The following is a 20799-nucleotide window of genomic DNA, read 5'->3' as shown; positions in this document are numbered from 1 at the left end:
CAGTGGCTCACACGTGTAATCCCAGCACTTCGGGAGGCTGAGGTGGGCGGCTCACTTGAGGCCAGGAGCCTGAAACCAGCCTGGCCAACATGACAAAACCCCATCTCTACTAAAAATACAAAAATTAGCTGGGCATGGTGGTGCACACCTGTAATCCCAGCTACTTGGGAAGCTGAGGCACAAGAATCACTTGAGCCCAGGAGTCGGAGGTTGTGCCACCGCACTCCAGCCTGGGCAACAGAGGGGAAACTCTGTCTCCAAAACAAAACAAAAAAAAAAAAACAGGGAATGAAGTACTGATACAATTACACGGATCAATTTCAAAATAATTTTGCTTAGTGAAAAAAAAAATCCAAAAACAGCATAACTTGTGTTATTCCACCTATATAAAATTCCAGTAAATGCAAACTAATCTACGATAAGAAAACAGATCAGTAGTTGCCTAAGCAGGAGGAGGAAGGCTAGGAAGTGGCCGAAAGAGTCAGCAAAGGAGCACCAGGAAGTCTCTGGAGTTGCAGTATACATTCTTTATTCTGATTGTGATTATTATTTCATGAGTGTACACATATAAGTGTACAATTAATTTCTTATGTATGTGCACTTTATTGAACAGCAATTATATTTCAATAAGGCTTTCTTGGAAAAGCTGTAAGCAAATAACGAACTCTGCTTTTTGTTAATCGTACTTATTTACTTATTTATTTTTTTGAGACAGGGTGTTGCTCTGTCACCCAGGCTGGATTCATAGCTTGCTGCAGCCTCAAACTTCTGGCCTCAAGTGATCCTCCTTTCTCGGCCTCCCAAAGATACCACACCCAGCCTGAACTCTGCTTTAAAAATTGCATGCTGAAGTGTATAGGAATAAATTGCACTATTATCTACAACTTAAGTTGACATGCAAAATGAAAATGAGGTAGACTGATAGATGAGTAGAGGAAAACACAAATGAATACATATGTTAAAAACAAATAAGAAAATGTTAACTATAGAATCTACTGGCATTCATGGTACAATTCTTCAAACTTTTCTGTATTTCTTAAATTCTTCGTTAAATAAAATGTTACGGGAAAAAATATTAATAAATGTCCATGGCCCATAGTCCCAGTACTCCCACAAGTCTGTGCAATAGGTCTCTGGCAGTAACATTAGACTAACAAGCATAAACATATTGGTTAGGATGACACTGTCAAATTAAATCTCTTAAACTTATGTAAAGCTACATTACAAATATCCAATGAGTCAACTACCCAGAGCTTGCAGTAAGGAAAGGCATGATTTGGTAGTTATTATAAACAGTAAAACAGTGGGAAAGAGAAATGGTGCAACCACTACGGAAAACAGTATGGCAGATCCTCAGAAAGTTAAATATAGAATTACCATAGGACCCAGCAATTTCTCTTCTAGTTATATACTAAAAAGAAGCAAAAGCAGGGACCCAAACAGATACTTGTACATCAATGTTCATAGCAGCATTATTCACAACAGCCAAAAGGTACAAACAGTCCAGATGTCCATCAACAGGTGATGAAGACACAAAATGTGGTATATCCACACAGTAGACTACTATTCAGTCTTAAAGAGGAAGAAATTGGGTGAACCTTGAAAATACTATGCTAAGTGAAATCAGCCAGACACGAAACAACAAATCTTACATGATTCCACTTATGTGAGGTACCTAGAATAGGTAAACTCATAGAAACAGAAAGTAAAAGGAAGGTTACCAAGGGCTAGGAGTAGGTGGGAAATGAGGAATTAGTGTTTAATATGTACAGTTTCAGTCTGGGGCGATTATACAGTTCTGAAGCTGATGATTGTAAAACATTGTGAATAAAATTAAAGCCACTGAGCCACACTCTTAAAATTGGTGAAAGGGTAAATTTTATGTTATGTCTGCTTTACCACAATAAAAATACATACGTAATTTTAAAACACAACATTTTTTAAATGGACCAAAACAAAATGAGTCTTAATTTCAACTGAATGATATTTCGATCTATGAAAGCTGATTATATGAATTGGGTCATTCTTGTAAATCCAACTACATAAGAGTCAAGGAGTCGGGAAAAAAGTACTCAGGGCACACAGCACAGGCTCCAAGAACTGAACTGTCCAGAGGCCCAGTTGCTAAAACAGCCTGCTGTAACCCTAAGACCAGCTTTACCTAGCAACTGCTGAAACAACCTGCTATCACTCTAAGACTAGTTTTACCTACTGCTGTCACTCTCCTAACCAAGCCTGCCAGCTCCCAAAGCTTTTCAAGTACCAATTAACTTTCTTTCAAAATAATCAGTAACAGTTTTTTTTCTATCTAATAAAACCTTCAACCTTCTCTTTGTTCCTTGGACATGCTGAAGACCCCATGTGTATGTCCCAAATTCCAATTCTGTGATTCTCAAATAAAATATTTAACCTAGAGATTTGTCTCTATATTTTAAATTTGACAGATCATTTTAAAGAAATCTCCTAACTCACCTCAACATGCTTATAACAAAATCATAACATTTTCCCATAGAATCTATAATACATGCAGATGAAATACATGACAACTATAACATAGAGGATATTGATGGGAAGAGAAGGATGGGCTATATGATTGCAAAATTTCTACATTTTACTTGAAATGGTATCATATTAGCTCTAATTAGATTAAGAAAAGTTAGGATAGATACTGCAATCCTAGAAAAACCACTGAAAAATAGATAGATCCAATAGATAAATTTTAATTGAATTTCAAAAATTATTAAAATAATCCAAGGCAGAAAAGGAAAACAGAAGGAAAAAAAGGGGAGACAGAGAGAAAACAAATAATAAAATGCCAGACATAAATCCAACCACCTTGATCATTTATTAAATGTTAATGGATTTTAATGACATTGCATAGTAGTGATGGTTACATAACTCTGTGACTATACTAAAAATCACTCAATTGTACGCTTTTAAAGGGTGAGCATGATGACACATGAATTAAATCTCAATAAAGCTGCTATTTAAGAAAATACACGAAGGCAAACTAAAGAAGAAACAACTTAAGAGTCTAAACATTACAATTTAAAAATAGAGACCATGAGAATTATTTCGAAAACATGACACAACTACATCCTAGCTACAAGAAACACACAGTACTTTCAACATAAAATCACAGATGGAGAAATACATATCACGCAAATAGTAAGAATAAAACACAATCTTCAGAGTCCAACATTAAACAACCTGTCCTAGATCACACAGCTACTAAGTTGTAGAGAAAGAATTTACCTGTCATTCTGACTCCAGAATGAGCTAATAGACGCATAGGGCAGTAAGGAGAGAGCATAATAAGAAAACTAGAAAATAACATTTCAACCTGTCTTAACCTCAAGCAAAGGGGAAAAAAATCCCAGCCTCATCAAATCCCAGATTTTTCTATTGAAACCACTCCCCAAAATCCACAAGCCCTAGAAGTATCTGACCTATCTACATCCTTAAAAGACTCCCTAACTGGAGAGTCTTCCTTTTCAGGCATTCACTTTAGAGCATTTGGTATTCCACATCACATTCATAATCTTCAACAAATACTCTAAAAGCTGAACTTACGCCAACACATAGGAAAAGAAAGGTTCTCAAACATTTCAAAAGATACTGTCATAAGGGTTTTATGAAGTTGCATTCATTAGTTCTTATCAATTATTTTGAACATCACATATGTACAAGTCACAACTAGAAAAATATTATAAAATTACAGGGAAAAGGAAAAAGGAGTCACAGAACTTTCTCCTCCAAATCCAGGGAGACGTCATTAGTTCCACCTAAGAATATCAACGAGTGGCAAAAGGCATCAATATCTCTATGCTGCAGCTCTGGCACTCAGTTACCTGAGCAAAGCTCACTCAGTTACCTTACTCACTAAGTTAGCAAATCCAAGTGAGGATTTGCCTTCACTGGCACCCAAGTTACAAGATGAGAAAAACAAAAGAAACAACTCTACTTTTTAGATGTCTATGATGATACACCAATGGGGAAGAGGGGAAGGGAGCAGAAAGAGAGAAGCCTCCACCAACAGCAAGAACAGGTGCCAGCTAAAGCTATCGATTAAAAACAAATACCACTAACAGCCCAGCCCAGTTCCAATGCATGTGAGAGTCAGTCTGGAACATAAACTAAACATGGGATCCATACTCTCATTTACTAGCTATGTGACACTGGGTAAGGCATTTATTTAACCTTTCAGAGATTGTTCTCTCTTCCATAAAACCAAGAATAAAAATAAGAATACACCATAGGTTGTCATAATGATTAAATAACTTATCTGCAGGTAGGTATTCCATACTTATTTTTGCATTTTACTTTCGAATAATTTTTAAATTTTGCTATTATGAAACACCTTACCATGAACATTTTCTCAAGTATATCTTTGTAAGTGAGATTCTTAAGAGTGGAACTGCTAAATTAAAAAATATATAGACGTTTTATATTTTGACAAATACTAGCAAATTTCTGGGGGCCGGGGGAGGTCTGAAACAATTTACACTTCCAGGAACAAAACTATGTGACCCTTGCCCACACTGGATGCCACAGCTATTTAAAAGGTTTTTGGTTAACCCAACGGCTATTTTAAAAATCACCTCTCATTTTACAGTAGTTACATTTCTTATCTTGCTAAAAACTCAAGAAGGAAAGAAGATAAAAGAGCACAATTACCAAACCTCACACGCTCAGCACAGTTCCCTCCTATGCTTTCAACGCTGAGCATCCTGATGGAACTCACTATCCAACTACATAGACGTGTATCTTTCAAGTACACAGATAGGACCCAAACACAAAACACAAATTCTAACATATGTTTCTCCTGAAGCTAATTACTATAACTTATAATGCTATGTTACCTGAAATGACAAGATCCGATAATATGATTAAAACAACATAGAAAAACCAGAAAGAAAACAAGGAATACTAGGAAGTATCTTCAAGCCAACATCCCACTTTTCCAGAGCAGGTAGTTTCACATTTCAAAGCTCTTTGTAAACTCTGTTAAGAATGTCTTTGCCTCATCCTAACAATCCTCATAGTCTCCCATGGATGGTCCTTTAATGTTCGTGATAAAAGAAGCCTGCAGGGAAAATGCGGAATAGAAAACAATTTGGAAATAAAATCTGTTGGTACAGCACATTAAAATTACGGAAAATCGCTATTTTTATGAGGATTATGTGTATCTTTGTTTTTTCTATGAACTATTTAAGCAATAACAAAAAGACATGATTTTTTTTTTCTTTTTTAGGCAGAGTCTCGCTCTGTTGCCCAGGCTGGAGCGCAGTGGTGTGATCTTGACTCACTGCAACCTCTGCCTCCCGGGCTCAAACGATTCCCCTGTCTCAGCCACCCAAGTAGCTGGGATTACAGGCTCGTGCCACCACACCTGGCCAATTTTTGTATTTTTAGTAGAGATGGGGTTTCGTCATGTTGATCAGGCTGGTCTCAAACTCCTGACCTCAAGTGACCTGCCCACCTCAGCCTCCCAAAGTGCAGGGATTAGAGGTGTGAGCCACCATGCCCAGCCCACATGATCTTTTTCCAGTCATGGGCAGCAGGGACTGTATAAAATCCAATCCCACTTTGTGAAAACTTGGCATAAAAAATTATTAGTCTTATAAAGTTTGGTGTGTTTTTATATTGGGGGAATTTGGCTTATTGTACACCTTCTAAAGCAAATACATAGCAGTTACTCAGAAAAATAAAAAATAAAAAAATCATTTTAGTCCTGGATATTAAGTAAAAACAATGTATCAGATAAAGCACAGATCATTTTTCTAAAAACAAAAACATTCCAATCAAACTGAAACAAAAAGTCCAAGGAAAGAAATTACGTCTCAACAGAAGGATCTACTTCTCAATAGAACCCTTTCCCCACAGAGGCTGCATGTGAACTGTGCCTTCAAGGGCAGGCAGCAGTTAGACATGCAGCAGTTAGACACAGGGGTGGGAGGCCACGCACGCCCACCCAGAGAGCATGAGGAAAGCACTCAGGGCAGAGCCAGCCACACATGGGAGCAGCGCACAGTCAGGCTGGGTGGAGGCACAGCACTGAAAAAAGGGAAACGGGGAAATAGGTTTGGAAAGAAAATTAGTGTGAAAGAAAGGAGACAGCTGTATATTCTACATGTTTTTCTCTAATGTAGAACCCCAGATGGAAATCATCCTTCTTACTTTCATTTACAAAGATACGATCTTATCTCACAATATTTTCTTCCCTAAAGTGATTTGTTTTCTGAAGTGTATTTGTGTATCAACTTATTTTCCATAACATGACTATGAGCACCCAGTGTGTAGGAACCAGATTAGATTCATTTTTATTAATATATCCTTCTCAAAGGCCTAGAACAGATTCTAAAGAAGCATTTTTTGGCCAGGCACGGTGGCTCACACCTGTAATCCCAGCACTTTGCGAGGCCGAGGCAGGCGGATCACGAGGTCAGGAGTTCGAGACCAGCCTGACCAAAATGGTGAAACCCCGTCTCTACTAAAAATACAAAAATTAGCCAGGCATGGTGGTGGCGGGCGCCTGTAATCCCAGCTACTCAGGAGGTTGAGGCAGGATAGCTTGAACCCAGGAGACTGAGGTTGCAGTGAGCCGAGATCACACCACTGCACTCCAGCCTGGGTGACACAGCGAGGCTATGTCTCAAAAAAAAAAAAAAAAAAAACCACCTTTTAATAACTGAAAAATGCATAAACTGTATACAATAAATATTATATATAATATATAAAATAAATAAATGTATTAACTGTATAGGAATAAATGCCTAATACTGGTACCACATCACTTATCTGGGATTTGGATATTCATCTATAGCAGGAGTTCCCAAACTTTTTCTATAAAGGATCATAGAAAAAGTACTTTAGGCTTGATAGGCCAAATGGTCTCTGTCACAACTACTCAATTCTGCTGTCACAGGACAAAAGCAGCATAGACAATGCATAAATGAAAGAGTATGGCTGTGTTTCAATAAAATTTTATTTACAAAAACAGGCAGCAGGCTGCATTTGTCCTGTGGACCGTAGTGCGCTGACCTCTCACCTATACAGACTTAAATGTAATAATACATTACATTATATATATGCACACATACACATTTAAATACAAGTATTATATTCAAATAGTTTTTATAATAACAGAATCTTGGTCAAAATTCCACGGAAGATAAAAAATAAAAAGGGATATAAACAAAAAACTGTAGATATGCCGCATAAAATCTGGGAAACTGGAACCTCTGGATGCGTCCATGTAATTTGCCCTCTCCAGATATCTCTTTAGGCCTTAGTTTTGGACCCACAAAGCAAGGTGGTTAAAATAGACAATTCTGTGATCTTAAGAGCTATTCCAAGTTAAAGTTATAGATTTTAAGTGGAAATTCCATCTAGAAAACAACAACATTCACAAATAATTTCAAATCTGTGGAAGAACAGAATACGAGTACAGTTATGCACCACAGAACATTTCAATGAGGCACCACACGTATGACAGTGGTTCCACAGATTCTAACACTGTATTTTTAACTGTATCTTCTCTATGTTTACATGTTTAGATACACAAATATTTACCACTGTATTACAACTGCCTGTACAGCAACATGTATAGGTTTGCAGCCTAGGAGCAGCAGGCTATAACCCACTTAGCCTAAGTGTGTAGGAGACTCTACCAGGTAGATTTGTGTAAGTAGACTCTGTGATGTTCGCACAAGGACAAACTCGCCTAATGATGCACTTCTCAGATGTATTCACGTTGTTAAGCAACACATGACTGTATGCCACAGAAACAAGTATAACATATTAGAATAAATTAAGACAGTACCTGGCATAATTGATCTAATAATAAACATATGTACAAACGCTAATCAAAATCATATCCTAGTACCTAAAAAATAAGGTTTCAGTACCATCTTGAATGAATATACCTGGAAAAATCAATTTAATAACAAACATAGGTTAATTCACCTATCTGGAAGGGGACATTTAGATCATTAAAAATAACTTTATCCGAAATAGAGGCATTGGTAAGATTTGATATTAAATGCCACAAAATAATTAAATCACTACAATAACTCACTAAACTCCCTAACATATTTACAGTTAAAAATCTGACGTTTTTAACTTTAATTCAAATACCATGCAGTATATAATAAACCAGGTATCATTCATTAGGTGTAATGGTGATTTTCTAAACTTTTCTATTTTTATAATTACTCTTCAAATCAAGAGTTGAGTTTCAGAATAAAAACACTTCACTTTTCACAAACAGTTTTTCAAAGAATTCTTGGGTTAATTAAAATTCTATAATCCATCACTACCCACATTTACAAAAGCCAAGCTACCACACTGCTTTCTGATATAGAAATGAAGAGTTTCTGGTTCATTACCAACTCACCAAACATCTGGCAAATTCTTTGTTTTCTGAAAGGAATCCATAACCTGGATGTACCTTAGAAATGAAAGCAAAAAGCAGTTTCAATTTTATCATATTGCAAAAGCTTTATAAGCAAAATGTATAGTGCATTTATGTATTAATATTTATTGTTCGAGAGCCCTTGAATAGGTATACTTCTCTTATACACTGATCAGTTCTAACTCACATTTCTAGGATCAGAATCAAATTCCAAGAAACTGCCTCCTATATTTACTTTCTCCACACTCCCTATGTCCTAATTGATTTTCCACACAGTACCTTTGTCCTAACCATAATGGGGAGTATACACCCACATACATCTTAATACCCACTAGCATTTGTCTACATTTTTCAACAAAACTCTCTCTTCTTTTCCTGAGGCTAACTTTGTCCACAATTCTGGAGAATTTCACAATGGCTGCTGTGTCAAAGATTTATGTAAAAGGAACCTTGGCAAGATGGATGAAAAACTCTAAATTCTCCTTTCTTTACAGTACTCATGAACTGGTAATTTCCAAAACCCAGACTACTAGGACAGCTAATACATTTTATTCCTGATGGCATTAATAATACTCAGCCACTACCAACAAGATCTTTCTATCAAACTGAACTAAAATGGAGGTGTGGTTTTACTTTTATTTTATGCTCTGAATTTTTTTTCTTCTAATGTCTACTCTTCTTTCCTTCCTCACCCCAAACTTTGCCATTCACAACTACTTTATACTATCCTCACCCACAAGCCACATTGCTGCAATCTACCAGCTTGATCTAATCAAGTAATTTTTGGCTCTCCCACACTGGCCAAACATAAATTTAGCCACTTCAGTATCAGCCAGTGTTGAATATACTTCTAGTAAAATAATTCTGCTAAAAACAAATTCAAATTTCTGAAGGAACCAGTATCATGGTCCAGAAATAGTTATATATTAGCGACTTTTAAATGCTAAACTCAGGCTGGGCACAGTGGCTCATGCCTGTAATCCCAGCAGTTTAGGAGGCTAAGGCAGGCAGATCACCTGAGGTCAGGAGTTCAAGACCAGCCTGACCAACATGGTGAAATCCCTTCTCTACTAAAAATACAAAATGAGCTGGGTGTGGTGGCAGGCACCTATAATCCCAGCTACTTGGGAGGCTGAGGCAGGAGAATCGCTTGAACCTGGTGGGGCAGAGGTTGCAGTGAGCTGAGATCATGCCATTGCACTCTGGCCTGGGCAACAAAAGCAAAACTCCATCTCAAAAAACAAAACAAAACAAAACAAATGCTGAACTAAGCTTTATGAACATGGTACAGAACAATTTAAACTACTGTATCAGGGAAGAAGAGCTTTCATTCCACCAATTTCATTTTATCAACACTCAACTACAGATTTATGTTGGCAAGCTATAGTTAAAATGTTAAAAGAGTTTTACCTTCGCTAACTGTGCTAATAAACTGTAAACATCTATAATATGGGTTCATGAATTAAGTTTTTTATTTAAACATGCATCTTACTGAAACATTTCTTTCAAAAGAAATGTGAGCACTAATTGAAGCGCTCCAGGCTTAATGTTGGTGTTGGATGTCTCCACCCAATTTCAGAGATAACTTTGCATAGTTTTGAACACTGTATATAATTAGTTCTCTGATAATTAAAAAAAGAAAAAAGAAAAAAACACTGTTTCCGATGTCAGAAATCTTTTTTTTCCTTGGATTCCACTCTATTCATACAGAACTGGGGGTGGAGAGAATGATTTATCCTTGTAAATTATGAGCATTCTACTGACATTAACAAACTAAAATAATTACCAAATGTGCTGTTTTTATTTCTGGAAGTGTACTAGGTATACGTAATTTTTAAATTATTAAAATGGAATTTAAACAGAGTCTTTGAATCCTGTTTATAATACAGAATTTTTTAAAATGCTCTTATTACACTGAAAGGGTTAATACTCAAAACTAATTGGGATTTCTTTATTCCTAGCAAATTTGGAAATGAACTGAAACTGCTCCCTGGTGTGAAAGCTGAATCCAGCAGCCACCTGCAGGATCAGCGACCAACACTGCCAGATGCTACAAAGCCTTTGATTTCCAGTAGCGAATTCGACCACATTTAACTCATGTGACATGAACTAACTGCAACAGCATTTTCAATCATTCTTTCCTATTTTTTTTTTTAAATACAAACTCTAGCTTTCTGCTCACTACATATGAAACAGCTGCAGTAGATAGATTCATTCAAACTCACAGCTTGGGCCCTGGTTTTCTTAATGGCTTCCATGATGGCATCCATGTTGAGGTAGCTTTTACTGGTGGGAGCTGGGCCAACACAGACGGCCTCATCCGCCATTTTCACATGAACCTGAGGAGACAAATTTCTGCATTAACAGATGCGCCCAGCAAAAAGAATTACCATCATCTGCAAATACACACAAAATTGCAAATCTGATTGTTCCACATATCATTTATAGAGTCATATTTCTTTTTGAGTATGCACTAAAAAGCAACAATGAAACAAATAAACTCAAGAACTCTATTACCCATGATTTTATTTATTACAGCCTAATTCATTGTCTAAGCAAATAATTTCCATAATATCCCCTACCTCTTTATGTAAAATCACAGCAAACAATTTTAGCTTCCTATTCCGTTCATCAATACATAAATTTGATATCAAAAACTACCTTGTTACATGTAGCCAGGGTAGCCCAATATTTTAATAACGAGCACTCAAGACCAGTTCTAAGCAAGCTCCCCAGGAAGTTGGGATAATTAGAGGGACTGAATGGAGGGATGCAGCGAGTGTCCCTGCACAGCATCAGGTCAGCACCAGACACAAATTAAAGCCTAAGACGAAAGAAAGAGTTCAATATCACAACATGTGAACCAGAAAATCTTGAGAATCATTTAAATACTCTCACATTCAATCTTCATCCATTTTACATTTATTCCTAAAAGAAATGATATGTATATTAAGTTCTAACGCTACTCAAAATTCAGGAATGTATGCTCCATTTTTAAGACTACTCACTCTATAATGTTTAAATGTATTTATTTTGCATAATAGAAGCTAAGCGTTCAATATGAAAAAGAGTAAACTCTAGTTCTAAAAGGAGTCTATTCTTTTTAAATGATGAAAGGATTAGTATCTTTTTAAATGACTTTTCCTAATTTCCTAATGGTCTTCTAGTTTCAGAAACTTCCAGATTACAATTATTTTGCAAGACAGATATATAAAACTGGAACACAAACATACACCTAAACATTTGACCCACTCCTCCACTAAAAAAAAAAAAAAAAAAAAGTCAAAGGTGGCAAATACCTGAGTATTTCTGTTTTAGTTTTCAGTTATGAAATAATTTTTAAATACTTTGTTTTAAATGAGATCTTAAAAAAACAAAAAAGCAGTCCTTTAGAAAGCTAAGAAGTCTCTTTGTCAATTCAATAAATATTTTCCACTTTAGTAAAAAATTATATTGAGTATTGAAAGGTAAAAGATCAGGTAAACGCCCAAGGGATTTTCAGGTCAGTATCTTACTATAAAATATCCAAATATATACATTTGCTAATTATTTAATAATACCAATTGCAGGGAAAAGCAGCCCTGCTTGCAAAGGGCTTCTAAATATCCCTGTGTTCAAAGCAAGGCCTTCCTCGTGGTTATCGTTGCCTGGTACGCCCCCAACCTCAAGTTGCTCTTCTGCCCTCAGACCAGGATGCCCCTCCTCTATTGCCCTATTGCCCTCTGTCCACTTCAGATCCTGTTACTGTCAATTTTGTTGTTGTAATTGTGATTGTAGTTTTTTTCTGTAAGAAAGAAATTGAGTACTTCACAATCCTTTAAAAAGAATACATTTAAGTCTTTGTTTAAACTTAAATCCACATTTGTTTTATTGTCCTCAGATACTACCTATTATAGAAGATGCACTTCAAGTTTCACATCTACCACTGGATCTCTCCCAAGTACTTCAATTTAGGATGAATCTCCTTTAATCTAAACTCTGAGAGTAGTTAGTGCAAATTTTAGCATATAATCTCATCTACCCAACAATCTCATTTTAACTGCTTTGCACACTGTTACAATTTCTCCTCCACCAGATCATAAGGTTATGCCTTAAATTCTTTTTTTAATCTCCCCTAGCCCAATGTTATGTGATTAAAGCTATTTACTCATAGATACACTTGGATAGCAGCTTGCTTAGTAACTTTCATTATCAAATGTTAAAAGCCATTGTCCTTGAAGTACAAAAAAGTTGCAACTTTTATTATCTTTTTTTCATTATATTTGAGGTAAAAATCTACACCTACATAAAGTCTTCTTAATCTTGGCAATACATATGGCAACTGGTGGTTTATGGAGGAAAAGAAAAGATACACATAGGCACATGTGTTTATGTGTCCAAAATTTCTATAATAAACATGCATTCAAAAGTAAAAAGGAGAGAGAGAATCCTAATAGTATTGACATTTTTACTTACAGTCTTTTCTCTAAATACACTTTTATAATGATACTGCATACATAATTTACACCCTTTTGTTTTTTAATAGCATAATAGACATTTTTCCTATTTTATCACAAACGTTTTGTAAACGTACCAAGAACTAGCTCAGAGCCTAATGTATTTTACTGGGTGATTAAGATTGCTCCAGTTAAAAAAAAAGACTGCTCCAATAAACATTTGAATAAATTATGCATTAAAAGCAGGTCAAAACTGCTATGGACTTTACAAAGAAGGACTAAACACAAATTGTTTATAAAGGATTGGTTGGCTTCTTTTCCTCGCTTTGCAGGAACAAATCTTACTTCAGGTGGAGGGTACATTCAAGTCTCAACAAGCCCACAGTCTAGCCCAGGGTCGGTAGTAGCAAAAAGCCATGCAAAAGAAAACATTAGAATTCTCTGCTGCCTTAGTTAAGGAGACACTTAAGAGTCAACCTGGAAAGAACAATCTAACAAACTTTTGAAACTCTATTTCAATTTTGTTGTCATTGTTGTATGAAATGTGTGAGGTGTTTTCTTTGGCTTAATAATACAAAAAACAATATTCAAGCAATGCAGATGCTATTCTGCAGAATGACTTAATATTGCATAGGCTGACTAGATATGTTTGTTTCAAAAATATCAACATCTTGAAAAATATAAATTCCTTTTTATATATTTTAATGGTAAAGGAAATATATAACAACCATGGAAAGTTTAAACTGAGGTAAACTAATCAATTAAGCAGGATTTGCGGGTTATATGGTTTCAAAAAGAAAAGTAAAGCATTTTAAGTACTAACACTAAGTATATACACTAAGTATAGTTTGTCTTCATAAACTTCTCCGTTCTCAGAAAACCAATAGAGATTTTTAAAGCAGATTATTAGTTTTCCCATCAAGCATTTAGTTTTATATTTTGAATTATTTTATTCTTCAGAGAAAAATTACTTGTATCAGCTTATCACCTGCATGAGCCTAATTTCCAAATAACAAGCTAGGAGAACAACAGATGTGTTTTTCATCTTACAGGACTGAGAAAAATCATCTTCTTTATCAACTTTTAAAAAATAAATCAAACTTTTTTTTTTTTTTCCGTCTGGCAGCTGCCATCAGGTAAGCCAAGATGGGTGCATACAAGTACATCCAGGAGCTATGGAGAAAGACGCAGCCCGACGTCATGCACTTTCTTCTGAGGATCCGCTTTCTTCTGAGGGTTCCCTGCTGGCAGTACCGCCAGCTCTCTGCTCTCCACAGGGCTCCCCGCCCCGCCCGGCCTGATAAAGCACGCCGACTGGACTACAAGACCAAGCAAGGTTACGTTATATACAGGATTCGTGTTCGCCAGTGGTGGCCGAAAACGCCCAGTTCCTAAGGGTGCGACTTACGGCAAGCCTGTCCATCATGGTGTTAACCAGCTAAGGTTAGCTCCAAGCCTTCAGTCCCTTGCAGAGGAGGGAGCTGGACGTCACTGTAGGGCTCTGAGAGTCCTGAATTCTTACTGGGTTGGTGAAGATTCCACATACACATTTTTTGAGGTTATCCTCATTGATCCATTCCATAAAGCTAACAGAAGAAATCCTGACACCTAATGGATCACCAAACCAGTCCACAGCACAGGGAGATGCGTGGGCTGACATCTGCAGGCTGACAGCCCTGGCCTTGGAAAGGGCCGTAAGTTCCACCACACTATTGGTGGTTCTCGCCGGACAGCCTGGAGAAGGCGCAATACTACCCTGCTCCACCGTTACCGATAATATAAGTAAAGTTTGTAAAATTCATACCTAATAAACAATTTGAAATAATAATATAAATAATAAAAATATATAAAAATAAATATTAAAAATAAATTTAAATGTTTGGATATAAATAGGATAAAAATTACGCCTGCGGCCAGGCACGGTAGCTCACGCCTGTAATCCCAGCACTTTGGGAGGCCGAGGCGGGTGGATCGCAAGGTCAGGGGTTCAAGACCAGCCTGACCAACATGGAGAAACCCTGTCTCTACCAAAAATACAAAAGAAAATTAGCTGGGCGTAATGGTGCGCGCCTGTAATCCTACCTACTCAGGAGGCTGAGGCAGGAGAATCGCTGAACCTGGGAGGCAGAGGTTGCAGTGAGCCAAAATCAGGCCACTGCACTACAGCCTGGGAAATAGAGCAAGACTCCATCTTAGGGGTACGGTGGGGGTGCGGGGGGGGATTATGCCTGCATTTAAAAACTGTGAGTTAATAGAAAATTTCATATTAGTCAATTAGATGCCTAAAATACATTGAAAAAGACACTCTATTTGGTCCCTGTCCTTATCAAATAGATTGCATCTGAGTGATAAAAAGTGCTAGGCCAGATGTTGTATTCAGTATAAAACTCAATGGTCTCAGTGAAAGCTTCTGAATACCTTCTAAACTAGTACATACTGAGAAAGGTAAAGAAGGCAAGCAGCTTTGGAAATGCTTCTTCATGCCTAGAGATATTCTGAAACCTATCACTCAAGGAGATCTGTAGTGAAATGGACACTATTTACCACAACTGAGAATACAGGAGTTTTCCTTGTGATGTCCTTCAATGCAAGACACTCGGTAGAACACTCCAAGGAAGACGTAATACATACCAGATGCACTCGTTGGCTGAAAGTAGCAATACCTTACATAACCTGGCCAGTCTTCAGTATCCACTATATCTAATCAAATTATCCAAACATTACTAACCAATGAAAATTATCCTGAAAGTAGAATGGTGGATGCCAGAGACTGTGGGGAGCCTGGAATGGGGAGTTACTGTTTAATGGGTACAGAGTTTCAGTTTTGTAATATGAAAAGAGTTCTGGAGATAGATTATAGTGATGGCTGCACAACAATGTGAAAGTACTTAATGCCACTGAACTGTACACTTAAAAATAGTTAAGATGGTAAATTTCCTTATAAGCATTTTACCACAATTTAAAAAATAATAAACTTATTGAGAGTCTCAAAAAAGAGAGAGAAAATTACCCTGAAAGACTAAAGGGTTAAAGAAAGGAAAGCCAACTGCATTAATCTTCATCTGAATAACTGGGGGGGAAAAAAAAAAAGAATCAACCAGATAAAATCTTATTTCTAAAAAAAAAAAGAATAGAACTCTTTCTATTTCATTCAAAGTACCTAAAGATACTTTATACAAGTTTTAAAAAACTAACATTCTGGCATGTCCTTTCCCTGAAAGGCAATTTGATCATAGAAAACAAAATGATTTTTTTAAAGATTCGCTTTGATTCCATTTTGAAAAACTACACATGTAGCACCAAGACGTATTTATTCACGGTTATTTTGGATGGTAGAATTAGTGACTACTATTTTTCTTCTAAGATAACTTACATGATTTTCAAAGTGGTAAAATTTAAAACTACAGGGAAAAAAGAGGATACGTTTTTGCCAGTTACAAAATTCCCAGCCCATTTTCTACAATCCTGTTTTCATCTCACAGAAGGGAACTAATACTGAATCAATCTGGGAACCAAAACAAAGGTGTTTTGGTTTTTTTTGTTGTTTGGGTTTTTTTGTTTTTTGTTTTAGTCTTTGTCTTACAAGCATGCATTCCTGAGGATACAGTAAACAACAAAAGAATGAAAACCAGCAGGAGGAGAACTATCTTCTCATACCACTGAGCCCTTAGTAGAAGCATCAAGGGAGAAGGGGAGGAATGACAGAGAGAAAGGAGACATCAAGTATTCAAGCAAAACCTTAGCAAGAGCCATGTCCGTGTAGCTGGTGGGTACCAGACCACAATGGAAAGGACTGCGGAATAAAGCAGAGGAAGAAGTAGAGTAGGGGTGGGGTTGGGTGGGGCAGGGACTGTCCATATGGTTGGATGTAAAGAATGGGAGAGGCAGAGTGACAGCCGAGAGATAGCTCAGGTTTGTTTTCCTTTATTAGCTTAGGAAACACTTGAACAAATGCCTTTGAGAAGGGTAATGTGCAAAAAAACTAGGTAAAAACACCTGAGATATGAAATAATTCAGAGTAAAAAATTTCTGACAAGCAGTGGCAGACCCAAGAGGCTTCCCACGTGGAGGCTGAGGTGGCAGTGAGCTGTGATTGCACCACTGCACTCCAGCCTGGGTAACAGAGTGAGACCCTGTCTCAAAAAATAACAAATAAAAAGACTAAAACTGCCGTGTGCAGTGGCACAGCCCCTGTAGTCCCAGCGGCTTAAGAGGCTGAGGCAGGAGGATCACTCAAGCCCAGGAGTTCGAGTCCAACCTGGGTAACACAATGTGACCCCATCTGTAAAAATATAAAATAATAATTAAATAAATGAAATAAAATGAGCAAAATGGTAAACTTTATGTTATATAGATTTTATAAAAAACAAAAAAAACTATACAGATCCATCACAATTTCCGGTCAATTACTGACAAGCCAGAATGAAAGTATACATTTGAAGAATGTCACTACATAGTATAAAAGAAATAAATAATACTACCTAAGAAAAACTATGACACGGTAGGGTTGGGGGAGGAAACAAGAAAATACCAGTAAGAGTGTGGGCTCCGCTCTAGCTTGCAATCTTTAAGATTATTTTCCACTTACTAAAGAGAAAGCTATCACACATGCATTCAAGGTCTAGTGATGAAGACATAAATACGCAGGCATATATTTCTGAATACATCTATCTGAAGCAATAACAGAGTGAAATTCTAGGAATAGGATTGGGAAATAATCTCCACTGGAATCAATATTTTTTAAAAAGTGTTTCCAAACCATATGAACAGCTAATGCCAATTCCACAAAATATGGAGAGCTATCAAAAGTCATGAGATCTTAAAAGCCCTACCAGAGCCCCAGCAGCAGCTATCACTGCTCAACACAGGCCACTAAATGATGACACTATGCATCTAAAGCAAGTCATTTAGATGTTCTTAAATTTTTCAATTTTATTGTAATTACCCAAGTAATGTAAGACTCCTTTGGTTAAAAAGAAAAAAAGCTTAAACAGTATAGATACCAGATAATCATTATTCCCTGCCCCCTTTTAAAGGCTCCTAGTCCCATTTCCTATTATTATCCAGCTATTATCAGTTTTGCATGTGTCCTTCCAAACTTACCTAAGCATTTTCATATGGATATGCAGACATAAAACTGCAGAGTTTTATTTTGTGTTTAAGATATTTCTTGGTTTAAACTGAATCACACTACATATTATTCTACAACTAATTTTATCGCTCAGTTTTTTTTGTTTTGTTTTTTTTTTTTTAGAATTCTACCTCATAATTTTTAACTGCTACCCAGTATTTCTAAGTAATGTAGATGAACCATAATTTTAACCATTCTCCTAATATTGGACATGGTTCCAATTTGCCGGTATTGTGCACTGCAATAAGCTTCCCTAAACATGCCAATCTGTATACATATGTATATTTCTATAAGAAAAATATTTAAAAGTACAAATACCGCAAACTACACACTTAAAATCTTAGGTCAACTTACACTACTATTAGAGATTAATTTCCCCACACTACACCATCATTGAACATGGTTTATCTTTCTAATTTTATTAATGTAATGGAGAAAAATGATTCCTCCTTTTTTTAATTTGCATTTTCGTGGTAATGAGTTTGGGCATATTTGCTTGTTTGTGAGCTATCTGTATTTCTTATAACCATTAATCTTTTTTTTTTTTTTTTTTTTTTTTTTTTTTTGAGATAGAGTCTCACTCTGTCACCCAAGCTGGAGTAGAGTAGCACGATCTCGGCTCACTGCAACCTCCACCTCCTGGGTTCAAGTGATTCTCCTGCCTCAGCCTCCTGCGTAGCTGGGATTACAGGCATGTGCCACACCACCAGGCTAACTTTTGTAGTTTTAGTGGAGACAGGATTTCACCATGTTGGTCAGGCTGGTCTCGAACTCTTGACCTCGTGATCCATCCGCCTCGGCCTCCCAAAGTGCTGGGATTACAGGCATGAGCCACCACACCCAGCCACCATTAACCATTTTTAAATTTAATACAACAGACATCTTATAAAAAAGCAAAGCTGGCCCGTGCGGTGGCTCACGCCTGTAATCCCAGCACTTTGGGAGGTAGAGGCGGGTGGATCACTTGAGGCCAGGAGTTTGAGATCAGCCTGGCCAGCATGGCGAAACCCCATCTCTGCTAAAAATACAAAAAATTAGCCGGGTGTGGTGGCGCACGTCTATGGTCCCAGCTGCTTGGGAGACTGAGGCACAAGAATCACTTGAACCCAGGAGGCAGAGGTTGCAGCGAGCTGCTGAGATTGCACCAGCGCACTCTAGCCTGGGCAACAGAGTGAGACTCAAAAAAAGAAAGGAAACTATCTTTTGTTTTGTTTTGTTTTTAATTACATGTAATATATGTAAATATATGTAATACCTAAACTACTTTTTTTTGAGACGGAGTCTCACTCTTTCGCCCAGGCTGGAGTGCAATGGTGCATTCTCGGCTCACTGCAACCTCCACTTCTTGGGTTCAAGCGATTCTCCTGCCTCAGCCTCCTGAGTCGCTGGGACTACAGGCACCCGCCACCACGCCCAGCTTTTTTTGTGTATTTTTAGTAGAGACAGGGTTTCACCATGTTAGCCAGGATGGTCTCGATCTCCTGACCTCATGATCGGCCCGCCTTGGCCTCCCAAAGTGCTGGGATTACAGGTGTGAGCCACTGCTTTTTTGTAATACCTAAACATTCTTATTCAAAATAAAGCTAACAACTCCACTGACCACACCTGTACCCATTACAATGTCTCTCTCCGGTAATCACTTAACAAGTGAATATGCATTATTAGACTTCAATAGATGCCAAGGGATCCCAACTTGGAGCAATTTTGTCCCCCAGGACACAGTTGGCAACGTCTATACATAGTTTTGGCTGTCACCACTGGGGCCTACTAGTATCTAGTGGGTAAGATGCCAGGGATGCTGCTAAAAATCCTATAATGTGCAGGACAGTCACCGATGACAGAGTTCCCTAATCCATAATACGAATAGTGCCACTGTTTAGAACCTATGCTCTATGCTTTTATATAGGTAACTATAAAAATATTTTAGGGTGGGATTCTTTTACCATTAATGGTATCATTATACCATACGTGTCCTTACACAAGTTCTCTTTCAATTTTTAGTGTCTTAGAGATGTTCTCTGTTGATATATAGAGATCCACCTCAGTCTTTTTAACTACTAAAGAATTCCAAGATATGGCTCTACCGGTTTATGAATCATCTGCTCCCTCATGGACACTGAGTGTGGAGGAATCACCTGGCTGGATGTCACTTCTTGCGCTCAAGGCTGTCTCCTCTGGAGCTGCTCCCATCTTTGCAGCCATCCTCTCCTATCTGTGTTTCAGACTGGGGTTTCCTGCTGCATGATCCCATCAGCCATCTCTCTTTCAAAATTCCTCACTGTTTCCAGGACCAGCGTTTCCAGGATCCCACAAGTATTCTTCACCGTTTTCCATTAAAATTCTGGTTTGTTGTTTATCTTTAGGTCTTTTCTCTTTAACTTTTTCTCTTCCCTGGGAATTTGGGACAGGAAGATGAAGTCTGACTCATCCCAACAGCCTTAATTATAAGTCAAGACTTTTCAATTTTTTCATTTCTTAACACAGGAAATATATAGTGTATGTATTATTAATTTAAAAATCAAAGATTAGGCCGGGTGCAGTGGCTCAAGCCTGTAATCCTAGCACTTTGGGAGGCCAAGACAGGTGGATCACGAGGTCAGGAGATTGAGACCATCCTGGCTAACACGGTGAAACCCTGTCTCTACTAAAAAAATACAAAAAACTAGCCGGGCGAGGTGGCGGGCGCCTGTAGTCCCAGCTACTCGGGAGGCTGAGGCAGGAGAATGGCGTGAACCCGGGAGCCAGAGGTTACAGTGAGCCGAGATCATGCCACTGCACTCCAGCCTGGGCGACAGAGCGAGACTCCGTCTCAAAAA

At 37.5% G+C, this 20799-nt stretch overlaps 1 protein-coding gene and 1 pseudogene across 12 annotated transcripts in view; one reads left to right on the top strand and one right to left on the bottom strand.

Moving 5' to 3' along the window:
- The window catches only part of PCCA (propionyl-CoA carboxylase subunit alpha), a 436358-nt gene that overhangs the window by 358996 nt on the left and 56563 nt on the right, over nucleotides 1-20799 (bottom strand). For all 12 annotated transcript variants that reach the window (XM_025364068.1, XM_025364063.1, XM_025364064.1 and 9 more), the window contains 2 exons: nucleotides 10642-10755; nucleotides 8399-8452 (listed from right to left, as the gene is read on the bottom strand). In XM_025364068.1, the coding sequence (XP_025219853.1) occupies nucleotides 8399-8452; nucleotides 10642-10755 (168 nt within the window). The remainder of the gene's footprint in view (nucleotides 1-8398; nucleotides 8453-10641; nucleotides 10756-20799) is intronic.
- On the top strand, nucleotides 13999-14629 carry LOC112610665 (annotated as a pseudogene).

This window comes from Theropithecus gelada, chromosome 17 (genome assembly GCF_003255815.1).
Source record: "Theropithecus gelada isolate Dixy chromosome 17, Tgel_1.0, whole genome shotgun sequence".
In the NCBI taxonomy this organism is placed as follows: domain Eukaryota; kingdom Metazoa; phylum Chordata; class Mammalia; order Primates; family Cercopithecidae; genus Theropithecus; species Theropithecus gelada.
Note: the sequence above shows the minus strand (reverse complement) of the source record. Positions and strands in the feature narration are given on the sequence as shown.